This window comes from Drosophila sechellia, chromosome 2L (genome assembly GCF_004382195.2).
Source record: "Drosophila sechellia strain sech25 chromosome 2L, ASM438219v1, whole genome shotgun sequence".
NCBI classification, from domain to species: domain Eukaryota; kingdom Metazoa; phylum Arthropoda; class Insecta; order Diptera; family Drosophilidae; genus Drosophila; species Drosophila sechellia.
In genome coordinates this window covers 2,293,457-2,307,361 of record NC_045949.1, presented here as the reverse complement: position 1 = coordinate 2,307,361, position 13,905 = coordinate 2,293,457, and the positions used below count along the sequence as shown (strand labels likewise).

Sequence of the window (13,905 nt, the reverse complement as noted above, 5' to 3'; positions counted from 1 at the left end):
GAAATCTGAGGGAACGAGGGAGAGCAGCGCAACAGTCACGTTGGTGGACAATGCCCTTGGTGCTTGGTGGGGGTGGTGAAATGACAACCTCTTAGTGGGAAGTTGTCCATATGGTGGCGGAGTATTCTCAAGAAGTTGCGTACACACCTGTAACCTAAAAAATATACGCCATCAAAAGCAGAAGTTTTAAATTACCGTTGATAACCACAAATTGGTGGCTTTATATAAAAAAAACTACTAGTATTATTAGTTAGATATGCATAGACAGGTTGTCACATAGAAATTACCGTAATTTAGCCACTTAAAGTTCTAATTTTTTTTTGTGTGTTACTACCTAATTGTTTATACAACTGGAATGGCTATATATTTATCCTGCCTGCCTGGCGTTTATCTTTCAATCTGTAAGGACATTACCCAGGCTTTAATAGCGCGACACGGAAATGAAAGCCCTTTCGCAACTTCCCTGCTGTTCAGCGGAAAAACCAAATCCCAAAACAGTGTTAAATGATCGGGCTTACAATGGTTTTTTTACCAACGAATTTCCGCTGTTCCTGTTTTTATTCCCTCGCCTCGTTTGTCGGTGGAAAACATTAAAAAAGTCGCCTCCTGCTGCGATGATGTTTTCCATCACAGGATGCCAGTTCATATCACTTTTTCATAGCATACTTTTGGGCCAATTCTGACCTTGAAAAGATATATTAAAAAGTTTTCTTTTGCAGCAAAGGCGCAGGCAGCCTTCATAACAATTATTTGAAGTGTTTGCTGGCAGTTTATTCGCGAACTTTGTTTTTGTTTGGCCAACTTCGCGTTAGTGCCGCTCTTGTTAGACAAATGAGGCTGTGCTTGTGTGGGTTTCGGGGAAAAGTCGGAAAAATGGGAACTGTGGGCGGGTGCTCAGTATCGAGGGCCCCACTGGCCTGGATTTAGTTTTCGCCCATTTTAGCCGACTCTGTTTGCTCTCTCTTTTTGTTGGCCTCCACTCGTATGTGCCCTGCCAACAGGAAACATTTTAATTAAAGCTTTTGACCTTGCGGCATTTGGCTGGCGCATAATGAATGTTGGCCAGAAAAAAAAAAAAAAATGAAATAATATGTAACGAAAATGAGCCAGGGGAGAACATGTGGCAAATTTAAGATTCAAATACGTGTGGTTGGAGTGAAAACGGAAATGAGTCTGGTCTAAGAAGGGCATTATGAATATTCTCTGGCAGTTAAATTTAAAGATTTTAAGAGGATTTTAATTGTTAACGTATGCCCTTTTTATCTTTAGTTTAAAGGGTAGGGAAAGAGAACGAATGCAAATTTAATCGATTGACCTATGACCTCTTGTTTTCATAAATATTTAATTATTTCTTTCTTTGTCATAGTAAATATGAAAATCCTAATATTATTTTGATTTAAAAAGTTATTCAAAGTGAATGGTTTGTGGAAAAGCTGTTGGTGAATTAAGTTGGTTCTCACTATATAATTGAAAGGCCTGAATTCCAGCAGTGTGATTACACCCACAGATTTTCCGAGATCCTTGGTCACCCCTCCCCTTTCTCACATTTGCATTTCATTGCGTTGGCCAGATGAAAATTAATTGTAACACGCCAATGGAAATGTCAACGGACCAATGCCTGGAATGGCCTGAATGACTGAAGTGCACTTCTCGGAAAGGACGATGAACGGGCGACTGGCTGGGGGAAAAGCGCTGGGAAATGGGAAACGAGTCCGTGGAGGATGCATTAAGTCGGGGAGACATGTGGCGGTGATGGAGGAGCCTAAAAGGGCTCAACAAAGTTTTCATTAGTGGCATTGGCGGTGGCAAAAGCAACGCAATGCAGACAGTAGACACACTGAGCCCCGGGAAAATTGGGCGAGGGAGTGGAAAATGGCGAGGTTGGGGGGATGGGGGTGCTCAGAAGCCAGGCAAACATTTTCCAAAACCAAAAACTCGGCGGGGTAGCACTTGAAATGTGCTTAATGCCACTTTACGAGTGACTTTCGCCGAGTGCGAGTGCCACTTTGCCTGCACTTCGCCCATGCCACGCCCACGTTTTCCCGCGCTTTCCCCCACATTTTCCACACTCGCCTAACCAATATGACAGCTGACATATGTAAGTGTATGTCTGTCGCTCTGCCAGTCTGTTTTTTGTCTCTTTATACGAATGCAAAAGGCGACACGGAGAGAGAGATGGCAAATCAACGAGCACTGAGGAAAAGTTGCTCATAGTCCTTCAATTCAAAATATATTGTACTTGCAAAGATGTAAGGATGCAATGTAATATATAAATTTACATTTTGCTGCATACTTTTACGCACCTACTCACAGGTTTCTTTTGCTGCTAATGCTATTTTTTAAGTGCATTAGAATGGTGAATCTGAAAGCGAACAAATGTGAGTGTGTGTGTGAATGCAGTGAGTGTTTGCTCAGTTAGTTAAATTACTTGGCAACAATAAAGTGGCATATGCTCTGTGAAGTAATTTCCGCTCACACTTTTTTTTCGGCTGCATTAGTGTGAGTGAGTGTGTGTGTGTGAATGAGTGAGTGTGTGAGTGAGTGTGTGGCACAACAACATATTCATCCTGCGGTGTAGTGTCACTCGCTCAAGCGCTAAATTTATTATGAAAATTTAATTTTTTCTTGTTAGCATGTTGGCCACATGTGGTGGCTTTTCATCCCTTGTACTTTTCCTGTTTCCTTGGCTTTTCCGCGTTTTTGTGCGCGGGTTCCTGTGATTCATAGGTACACTTTGGAGATCTACGTGTGCAGCAAGTAAAGTTTGTAAATAAATTGCCAGCTGGGTTTGCCAAATCATTAACTGGGTCTGAAGAATAAACTAGTTGCACTAGTGCTGCATGAAACTAAGCTCCTGTACCTATCTTAACATAGTATCTAAAACTATTTAGTTAATTACACTGTATAGTAAAGGGTTCTAAAAACATTCATGATATCCATCCCTTTCAGCTCTATTTGCACTATAGATCATATTGGCCTCACGTTTCGATCGTAAAAAAACTGAAATTGCATGTGGTGCCACTAATTTCGCCACCGTGGAGTCCATGTTGACATATTAATGGTTGTATATATAGTGCTTGTGGTGTGTTGTTGATTGTGCTATTGAGATACACTTTGACCTTCAAAAAGGGGGATGTATATTAAATGAGAGAATTGGTGAGAATTTGTTGGGCTTGTTTATACTTAATGGCCCAAACGATTTTCAACAGATTTTTTATATCGATGGTTGGCCACGTTTGGCCATTATCAGTTTCCAGCCGAAAGTTGAACAAAAAGAGATATTGCACTATCATGAAATCATTTGAGAACAATTTTCCGGTTATTTGCAGCCATTTGAAATTAGTTTCGTGCCTCCCTGGCAAATTTACATGCATGCTTGTTACATCTAATGGCTTTCAGTTTTGCAGTGGAGGCCCAAAAATTCGATATTTGCTCCCTTGTTCGGTCATATTTTAAGCTTTTTGCTACTTTTTTTGGGAGGGGCTAAAATTACCACAAGTATTTTTATAAATAGTTGAATAGGCACACTTTGGCAGGCCTGCCATTGTTGGCTGTTGGCCGAACTGGAACAATTGGGGAGGGCTTTTGTGGTTTTCGCTCAGCGAACATTTTCTTCGGCATTTTGTTATTTGCTGTCTGATTTTATACCTGGAAACTTCCTCTTTTTAATGCCTCTGTTATTTCCAAGGTTTTTAAGTATTCATTTACAAGAGAAATTGGCATTTCTGCTTCCAAAAATGGAAGACAAAACGAGAACAGAGCGATGGGAAATGGCTCGGCTGCACAAGTTTTCACCGGAAATGTGCCAAAAAATATTTCGAACTGAACTTTGATTTTGATAAGGGCAGGATGAGGTGACTAAAAGTAGCTCTATGATTTTTATAGCTTTTTTTTTAGCCATTTGCTAGAAAGTATTGCATTTAATCCATGTAAATTGTCCTGGAATAATTTCCACATGCAGCCAGCTAGAATTTCGATTATTTCACTCCCTGTTGGCCTAGCAACAATCTGCTGGGCAAATCTGCTTACAAGTACTGCCTCCTCTTCCTCCTCCACTCCTGACCCACCAAATACGTGATTATTTATGTATAAGTGGAGCACATCTGAGGACCCGTATCTGCATCTCCATCTGAACGTGGGCAGCTGTGAGGTCCTTTCAGGCTGTCAATTTGCAAATTTAGTTGGCGCCAGTGCATCGCCCGTGGGTGTGGCAGTTGAGTACGTACGTAATGCTAATGCCCTCGTTTGCCGAGTATCCTATTAAAGGGTTAAAGCTTCTCGGATTGCACGGACTGTAAATTGTATTTACAGTGGCGCTCAGTTGGGACCAGGCGACAGGCGACCCTGTGATGAGTTGTTCCTTAGATATTATGTTGCACTAATAAACTTAGTACATTTCAAGGAGTTTTTTCATTATTTCTAAAGAAAAATAGTTTGAACTTTCCTCCCACTTGAAAAGTACATTTCAATAACTGAACATATCTATGAAAATTTTGTAACCTTTTTAAGTTCTTAAGGGCATTGGTTTATTTCGTTTCCAAATACCTCTCCAATTACCTGGTCTATTTACCTATTGCCTAGGCAATTACAGCTCTGGCTGGCATATTTAATGACTTATTAATGGTCGATAGGCGGAATTGGAACCCGGAGGCGCTCAACTCCAACACGGCCAATTAGCAACTCAATGGGGTTGAAAATTGTGAAGTTGACTGCTCACACAATCCGCTCCGTAGGATGCCTCGTTTCGCCTAGTTTTTGGTTGTTTTGGCATCGAACAAACAACTCGATTTAGTAAAGGTGCCAAAGAGCTGGGGTGCCTATCGATTGACCTACTGAGTCTGGCTACAGTTGGAGAAAATTCGTATTCAATTGATGGATAATTGATGAAAAGTTAAGGAAGAAGAAAACTCGTAGATTCCATAAAATAATGGATAAGAGTATGCAGAAAGCAAAGTATCTTAGATCGAACCTATTATACTATATTGTTGCCCTGCTCTAAAGTAACATTTGGGATACATTTCTTAGAGTGTTCCTATTCAATTGCCACTTACCCGCGATCCTTCGGATGTGGTTACGCAGGTGCCGCCGTTGTAGCAGCCCAGCTTGATGCAATCGACATCGCCTGCCTTCTCCTCGGGCACTCCGCCGGATCCCCTTCCGCCGGTGGAAACCGTATTGGCGCCCTCCACTTCCTCGCTGCTCTCCGTGACCGATGGCTTCGTTTGGGAGGCCGTGGGTGGTCCATCGGGAGTGGTGTAAACATTTATGGCCGACGTCGGTGGCGGTAAAGTTTGTGCAGATTGTGTGGATGGAGGAGTGGGTGGTATCGTGGGCGGCGGCAGGGTTACCGGAGGCAGGGTAACAGGGGGTAAAGTGGGTGGCAGTGTAGGTGGCTCTGTAGCCAAGGAAGGAGTCGGAGGCGGAGGAGCGGTAGTCCCTGGAGGAACAGGAGCTACAGTGGCTGGTGGTGCTGCAGTTCCAAGTGGTGCAATCGTAGCGGGCACCACCACAGGAACCACAGTTGTCTCAGCTGGAACAAAGGGAGCCTCTGTGGTCACCACGGCAGGTTCCTGCACTCCAATCAGGTCCTCTGTTTGCAAAGGATGTTCCGTAGTTATTTCCACTGGCTGTGGGGTGGTGAACTCGTCATGATGATGATGATGATGGTGATGCTCGTCTTCTTCGAGAGGCTGAAGAGTGGTTCCTTCGGCTTCGTGGTGCGGATGGTGGTGGTGGTGATGGTGCGTTGTCGGGGATCCAGTGGTTGTGATCAGCGAAGGTATGGCTTCATTTGAGTCCAATATGGTTACCACAATTTGGGGCGTGTGCGGAGTGGGTAACTCAACGGAAGAGTCCTCAGTGGGTGAGGTGGTGGTGACTCCTGCAGGTGGTTGAACGGTGGTGAATCTGCCAGCACTCGTTCGATGTGTGGTGATCAGCACTTCCGCCGGATACTCCGTGAAGAAGGGAGCCGCCGTCGTGGGCACCTCTGTCCAAAGGTGGTGCGTTGAGGCAGTTGTTTCCACCACATCCAGTGGTGGCTCTGGTGCAAATGTAGGCCTGGGCACCGGCACCACCCGACGGGTGGTGTCTTCCGTCAGAGGAGTGGGTGTGACATAGTCTATGGAGATGGTAGTTTCGATCGTAGTCACTCTCTGCACGAAAACGGGAGCTGGTGTGGTGAATACCTCCACTGATTCCGAACTACTACTGCTGCTTCCGGGTGAGGTGATGTCCACTGAAATGGTGATACTCGGTGCTGCAGTGGGTCGCACAGTTGTGACCTCTTCACTACCACTTTCACTTTTGCTGCCACTCACTTCGAAGTGCGGCACAGTGGTGTACTCCTCGGAGGTAACCACTTCTCCGGAACTTTCCGACGACGCAGACGTTTGAGGCTTTCCCGGCAACGGAGGCAATGTGGTGAAGATGCTGGGAGATTCCTCCGAAGAACTGGAGGATCTGCTTGCTGGTGGTCGCGATGTGGTTCCCGGTATTATTTCCTCCTCCGTTTCCGTTTCCGATTCCGACGCCGACTCGGATTCGGGGTGTGGCTTAGGTTCTGGTTCTTGTTCGGACTCGGGTTCGGGTTGTGCTGGAACAGCCGTTGTTTGCTCCACGGATATGCTATGACTGTCGCTTTCTGGGGGCGCCACAGTCGGTGTTTTAATCTCCACTGAAACGCCTTCCTCCGACGATGAAGAAGAGGATGATGGGGATAGCACAGAGGTGACCACTTCCGTGGGAGCAGATGTGGTAACTACTATAATCTCCACCTCTTCTGAAACTCTGGATGGCGATACCGTTGTCTCCGGAGGAGTGACGGGCCTCACTGTGGGTGGAGCCATTGTGGATGTGGTGGTTGTTCTCCGTGGCGGAGCTTGCGTGGCCGGTGCCGTGTAGTTGCAGTCCAAGGACTCCTCACCCACCATCAGACACTCGCAGAGCATGCCGGTCAAGAGGGGAGGACATGAGCAGGAGAAGGTATCGACACCGTCGATGCAAACACCACCATTCATGCACCGCGGACCTAATTGGCACTCGTCGTACTGGAACTCACACTTTTCGCCATGGTAGTCGGGTACACAATAGCACGTGGGCACACCCTCCTCCATCAAGCACAAGGCATTATTCTGACACGGATTGTCCGCACAGATGAGGATCTCCTCCTCGCAGTTGATGCCCGTATATCCCATGGGACAGGCGCAGGCATAGGCCGCCAGCTTGTCCACGCAGACGCCTCCGTTTTGGCAGGGCGACGAGGCGCACTCGTTGATCTCCTCCTGGCAAATCCGACCATGCCAGCCCGCCGGACAGTCGCAGGTGAACTCCAGCCCAGGCCCTTCGATGCACTCACCACCGTGCTGGCAACGAGCACCAGTTCCTAGAAAGCATACAGAGATATGCAAAATTAAATAAGTGAATAATTATGGTTGCTCAACTATTGTTTAAATAAATTTGATTTAATAGTGGGAGCACTGTACACTAAATTCCATTTAATGCCTACTCTTTTTGCTAAATAAATCATCCTGTGACAGCCCGACGCATTCACCATATTCTGGTCATTCATCATCCTGAACCGCACTCACCTGTCTCGCAGACAGCGACATCCAGTTCGCAGTGAGATCCCAGGTAACCTGGTTGGCAGGTGCATATGTAGCCATTGGTTCTGTCCCGGCAGAGTCCGCCGTTCTGGCAGGGATTCGACATGCATTCGTCGACATTCTCCTCGCAGTTGGATCCTGGAACGAAGTCGAATGAAAGGATATGAATACGAGCAACCAGGCGACTTGTCTGAAGGTCAAAAGTCACCCACAGTCATGTTTGATTTTAATTATAGAAATATGAAATATGCAGGCCAAAGTTCTTTGCAGATGGAATTCATTTATTTATGCCTGATATTGATATTGATATTGTTTTGAGGTTTAATTATTTTTTGCCAGCCGCAATGAGCTATTAACCTATTTCACCGACGACTAATTGTTTCAACTTTGCGGTTTTATGCATGCATTTTAATTGAAATATGTTTCGAAGGAAAAAGTTAGACAAATACTTAGGCAATTTTAATTAATCACCGAGGTAGAAAGGAATTTATTTCAATTATTTCTATAAATTTCCCTACGGCCCTCAAATAACCCTTCATTGCAATCAGCATCAGTTTCTCTTTGCACTTACGTTTGAAACAAGTGCGCACAATTGAAGTGCAATTGAATGACCTTTCATTGTATTTGCCAACGGATATTTCTCTTTTTTCCGCCTCGATCCTATTCCCTTCAATCAATTTCTCTGCTTTTTATTCCCAAAATGAAAAATAAGAAAGTGAAAAGTTTTCAATACAAGCGCATCAATGGCAATCAAAAGAAACCCTACAAGTGCTGATTTGGTTGCAAGCAGTATAAACAATTCAAAAGGATATTTACACGCACACTCACAACTGTATCCACCCACACACTGGATATAGAACACACATGCCAAAAATTTGGAGCTGTCCTTCAAACTCTGTGCGAAATGGTTGAAAGGGACTACAGGGAACTCAAAGGCAATACTCTTTCCAAATTTATTTGCATCTAAATTTGTTGTATTTCATTTATTTTATTTATTGTACCTTATTAAGGTATTTTCTTGAAAAACTAATATTATCTTGATTCTATAGTACAATCAATTATTCCAGCAGGCCAGCATCGATTTAAAGCTGCTCAGGAAATGAGAGAAAAAACAACCAGCACACTTCTATTCAAACAGCAGGGAATTCCCACAGTTCTAAGCAAAATGCTCAGTTTTTCGGATAGAGCAATCTGCACTGCTGGGGGTATCTAGTTTGACAGCCAACAATGGCAACAAATGCCTGGAAATACTTTTCAATTTTCTGCTCAACAACTTGCAGCGACGTTGACTTGGTCTCAGTGTTTTGCCAAAAGGCAGCAACTGTCAGACAGACAGACAATCTTTTGCCACGGGCGATGAGAAAAGTCAGGGGGGGAGGGAATCCCCCATTCGTTTCCGGCTGAGCTTGCGCCAGTGCAACGCTGCGTATGAGTGATATTATTGGGTGTGTGTGTGTGCTTGGAAGCGCTTTTCTTTGCCAAAATTTATAGCCAGCGAAATATTTTGTATGTCTGAAGTTTGAGAATTTATTTGCCCGGCATAGAAACGCCTTTTAGAGTTTGGGCCTTTGTTTTCGTTTCGCCACCACCTTCTTGGCAAGCTCTTTTTGGCAACAAGTTGGCGAGAAATATGCTTAAAGTTTTTTCCGCCTCTACTCCGTGAAAGTTTGAGTTTGCCTATCTTGTCTGGGCCGAACAAAAAGTTCTCTTCTTGCATTTTTTTTATGAAAAAAGCACTTCAAAGTGTCGAAACAAAAGTGTCAAAAAAGTCGGCGTGGAAATTCTCCTGCACTTTGGCCAAATTAATGCGACAACGAACAAAAGAAGCACGGTGAAAATCTTCTTAATTTAAGGAAGAAAATTGCATTCAAGTGAGCTGCAATTGAGGGGGCGTTTTCGTGGGTGGGGTCCACAATTTATCACTTGAACTCATAAATTATACATAATACGTACACTGATGGGCACAAAAAGAAGAGTGCTCGAATAGAAATGCAGCTGCCGAGCGGTCATAAAAGATAAATGTGCGTGTCTGGTCCTTCTGTCTGGTTTATAATGCAACAATAATGTAAGTCTATGCAAATGGGGCAGCTCTGAACATACATTAAATTTGCATAAGCACTAAATCAACACGAAAGGGGAACCCGAAAACGAAGAAGGCAGCTCAAAATCCTGGCGAGCAGAACAGGATGTCAGTCGATGTCATTTGTTTGCCTTATGACGAGGGGCATACTATGTATACATACATATTCCCATGTATCTTTTGACTCGTAGTTATACGGCAATGTATCTGTATCCATTGTGTGCTTTTGTGGATTTCAGCTAGGATTCTGGAATATCTACCTAGCAAATATAGTCGCTCACATGCACATTTCGATCAAACTGTGCGGTTTGTGTCCTTCAGTTCGAAATTGCATACTTCCAGGATTCTGGCTCACTGATTACATTTGCATTGAAATGGTCATTTTGAAGCTAATTTAAATTAATTTATTATTGTCGCACACCTATGAGACTAGAATGATTTCGGGCTTGAGATGTGTTATGCAGGTACTATTAAAAATTCATAGATGCATTCTTGAACAACAAATCGTTTTGCGTAGACATTTTCAATCATCAAACACTTTAATACCGTTTTTAAACAATTATTTTCTGTGCGATCTTTGGTGCACATAAAAAACGTATTTAATTTATTGCTCGTTCGACCCCATCTTCAATTGAGTAATGGATTTTCCAGCGGGCTGGCACTTTCTCGTATTTCACTGCCATGGCGGAGCAACAGCTTCAATTTCCCCATTCTGACCATAAAGTGCCATCAAGTCGCTGCACATTTCAATTTGTTTATGGCCATCGCAGCGAGGCAATCGCATTCTGCTGTATGATTTTTATGGAGCGTGTTTGCAGAGCCTTTAAAGTCGTGCAAATATTTCAATTTTCTTTATGATCGCTGTAAAATTAAAGACTTGAAAGTGTTTACTTCAGCTTAAACCATTTTAGGATATGCATCACATTTGGCAAAAAAAAAGAAGATAAGTAATGCACAGCAGCTGTGCCTTGGCAACTGTTATAATGCACTTTATTGCGCATACGACATGTAGCACCGAAATGGTCAGCTCTTCCGTCTCCCTTTTTTTCCGATTTGTGTGCTCCACATGAAATGTCACATTACGCTCCAATTCATGCACAAATACAGGAAGTGGTCGAGCACACAGAAAGCCCGGTGAATACTGAGCAGGAAACACAGCCAGAAAACCCCTCACGCACAGTTCTTAACCCAAATTCTGGTGACCCCCCCCATCCCACACCCCATTTTCTTGGATCGTTTGGGTTTACCTTTCCTCAATGCATTCACAATGATTTCTGGTTTTTCTTGTTCATTGTTTTGGCTCCGTTTGTGGTTGCGGTGTGGCCTCTGCAATACTTTTTCTTGGGCCCCGTGCAATGTGTGAAGTCGTTAAAGTGAAAATCGATTTTCATTTTATTTCACCATGTACGTGGTTAGGGGGGTGGGGGGAATGGGTGTCTGGAGGGAGGGGGTGGTGGCATCGGTCATTTTTGTGGGCATGAAAAATGCTCCACTCACTGCCGCAATCTACGAGGCATGTTTTATGAATGAATTTTTTCGAATTGAACGCACAATTTTCCCCTCTATCTCTTGGTTTTTTCCCCCTTTTGCTTTGTTTAATGGACGGGCTTTGGTTGTCCGGTTTTCCTCGGCTTCCATTTGGGAATTCGGAAGTGAAAATAAAAAAAGAGGCGTACAATTCTGACATTCTTCATGTCGATTGTTGGAATATTCGAATCGAAAAAGATAGGCAAAATAAACCATTAATCAAATTTTAAGTGCTGGTCAAATATTGATCAAGTTTAGGTCTGCAAAATATACAATATTGATAAATGTTCGTTTTGCGCTCCTGGTTTAAAGAAGTTTAAAGAAGTTTTTTCTCTAATTAATTTGTTAAATAACAATAATACTGCTTTAATTTTCTCTGAGTTTTTATATTTAGCTCCACTTTAGCCACCTCCAATTTTTCTTTATTGAAACTTTTTGCTTGTCATGCTCCTCTTCATCTGCTTCTTGTTATGTATTTTCAATCTTTTTTTTTTGTTATTATTTGCTGCTGGCAGCGAACTGTAAACATTTGTGCAACAAGGTACGAACATTTGTTTTGGCTTCGAGTCACAATAAACATGGCCATTTCCAGCACCCGCCGCCCGAGTCCTTGGGGCAGCTCGTCCTTTTTGATTCCCCCAGCAGTCGATGCAGAAATTGAAATTTGAATTTTATCTGCGCACATTTTGTGCTTCTTATTTGGAAAAGGTAACCTTTCCATGCAAGATATGTATGTACATATTGTGGGAAATAGAGAGGGGAAGTAAGGGGGCGGGGCGAATGTGCATTCAAAATCTGGCTTCGTTTCTAAAGGTGCATGAGTTGAAAATATTGCACATTTCGTTCGCATTTTATGCTCGCACATTCAGGTACTTTTCTGCAGCTTCCTCTGAAATCTCTGAATGAATGCATAAATGAACGAATGAGTGCTCGGTCTAACAAAGATCAGGATTCGGTTTAAATCGTAATTAACAGCAAAAAGAAGTCGGAACAAAGGAAGGCTGGATTCGGTTTGGGTAGAAATGCATTTCGAATCAAGAATTGATTTTCCCAGAGTGCTTTTCCAAGGACTTCCAGATAACCCGTGTTTTTAACTGATATCCGAGCTTGACATGATGACTTGCAATCACAAAGGATAATGTCTGTATTTCCCCCATCGCAAATTAGTTTACTTTACCCGAAATGAAATTCGCTTAATATATTGGTTTATTCATTTGAAATTCTTCAATTACCCGGGACTGAGAACAGTATTTAGCTTGTTGGGATTTCAGCCACGTCGCCCCGCAATTTGTATGCGAAACTAATCCCAGCCAGAGCCATCTATTATCATCAGAATTGGGGGCAGGAGTTGGATGCGCTGTTTTCGGGGTCGGGTTGGCTGGCCAGCTTCCTTCGAATCCATCGCCGCAAATCGCTGCCTGCGACCTGCGACAGTGAGCAATGAAATGCACTTTGGGTTCATCTCCTGCCACCGATTCCCATCCCATCCCATCCCGTTCAATCCCACTCCGATGGCACGGATTCGGGGCTGCTTTCGAATGCAGCGGGGAAACTAATCACGGGATCCATTCACTCAGCCAGCCCCCAGTCGAAAACCCGAGCAATTTATGTCGCTCGCAATCTAGCAATTTCAATTCGCATATCTTCACGGCGAGAAATAGGTTTGAAAATATGTATTTGTATGAGTAAATACTATTTAGATTGGTAAATCATGCGCAGGATTTAGTATGTTACATACTTTAAAAGTCTGTTTATATTATAAATTTTTTTAATTTTCTTTCACATGTTTTGATCACAGTGTACTCTTGACGTGAATTGGTTGGCCTGCACTTGAATGTCTTGTGGTGCGCATTGTTGCTCATCCGATTGCTTAGTTTCCATTTCTTTTTTTTTGCAGCGTGGAATTCTTGACAATGCGCTGCTGAGGAAATGGGAAAGTGTAGCTCATTTTCACGTGGAAACTCGACGCACACTGTTACGCCCACAAAAGGGTTTTGGAATCGATCGGGCGTTTAATTGATTGCATTTCGCACAACCTTTCGCTTGCAATCGAATTTTCCTTATCCAATTGCGTAACTAAGAAAGTTTATTAGTTTATTGCACAAATAAATAAAATTATACGAGTGTCTTATCTTTTGCCTCTCCAATGCCAAGAAAATCATTTTAAATACTCTCTGAAAACAATCGAATGATTTTTCCGACAAGATTAACACTGAGTAATGGGATTATGAGCATCGAGAATACTTAATTGGTGTATCCGCTCCACTGATGTTTAAATTGACTTTAAGCCTTTTTGCCGCAAAACCATTTAATCACATCTGCCATGTGGGCAAATAAAAATCTTAATCGTATTCGATTACACTGCTAATCCCAGGACCCGCGACAAAGCAAACAAAAATATCTCACCCCGCCGCGCCTGGGAAAAGTTCATCAAACTCTCGGGCTGACATTATAAAATCAATAAAGCCATGAATATTTTAGCCAGATGTCGCTGAATAACAACTGAATTGAACAGCGAGTCGAAGTCCCGAAGGACCATTGATTAGCCACCTCTGCGAAATGATAAACAATTCGGTTTGAACTCTATTTATAAACACGAATACATATGGGTTCGTGTTCTCCGCTGGGTAATTGAAATAAAAAATGCATGCGAATCGCTGAGTCATGTGATTGAAAATTGCTGAATATTTAACG

The 13,905-nt window shown here is 43.1% G+C and overlaps 2 protein-coding genes across 5 annotated transcripts in view; one reads left to right on the top strand and one right to left on the bottom strand.

Moving 5' to 3' along the window:
• Positions 1 to 13,905, top strand: part of LOC6613083 (MKRN2 opposite strand protein) — a 48,342-nt gene that overhangs the window by 11,153 nt on the left and 23,284 nt on the right. The window lies entirely within an intron of this gene.
• LOC6613084 (protein eyes shut) overlaps positions 1 to 13,905 on the bottom strand; it is a 35,199-nt gene that overhangs the window by 12,643 nt on the left and 8,651 nt on the right. For both annotated transcript variants that reach the window (XM_002037531.2, XM_032717075.1), the window contains exons 3-4: positions 7,590 to 7,742; positions 5,052 to 7,384 (exon numbers count right to left, since the gene is read on the bottom strand). In XM_002037531.2, the coding sequence (XP_002037567.2) occupies positions 5,052 to 7,384; positions 7,590 to 7,742 (2,486 nt within the window). The remainder of the gene's footprint in view (positions 1 to 5,051; positions 7,385 to 7,589; positions 7,743 to 13,905) is intronic.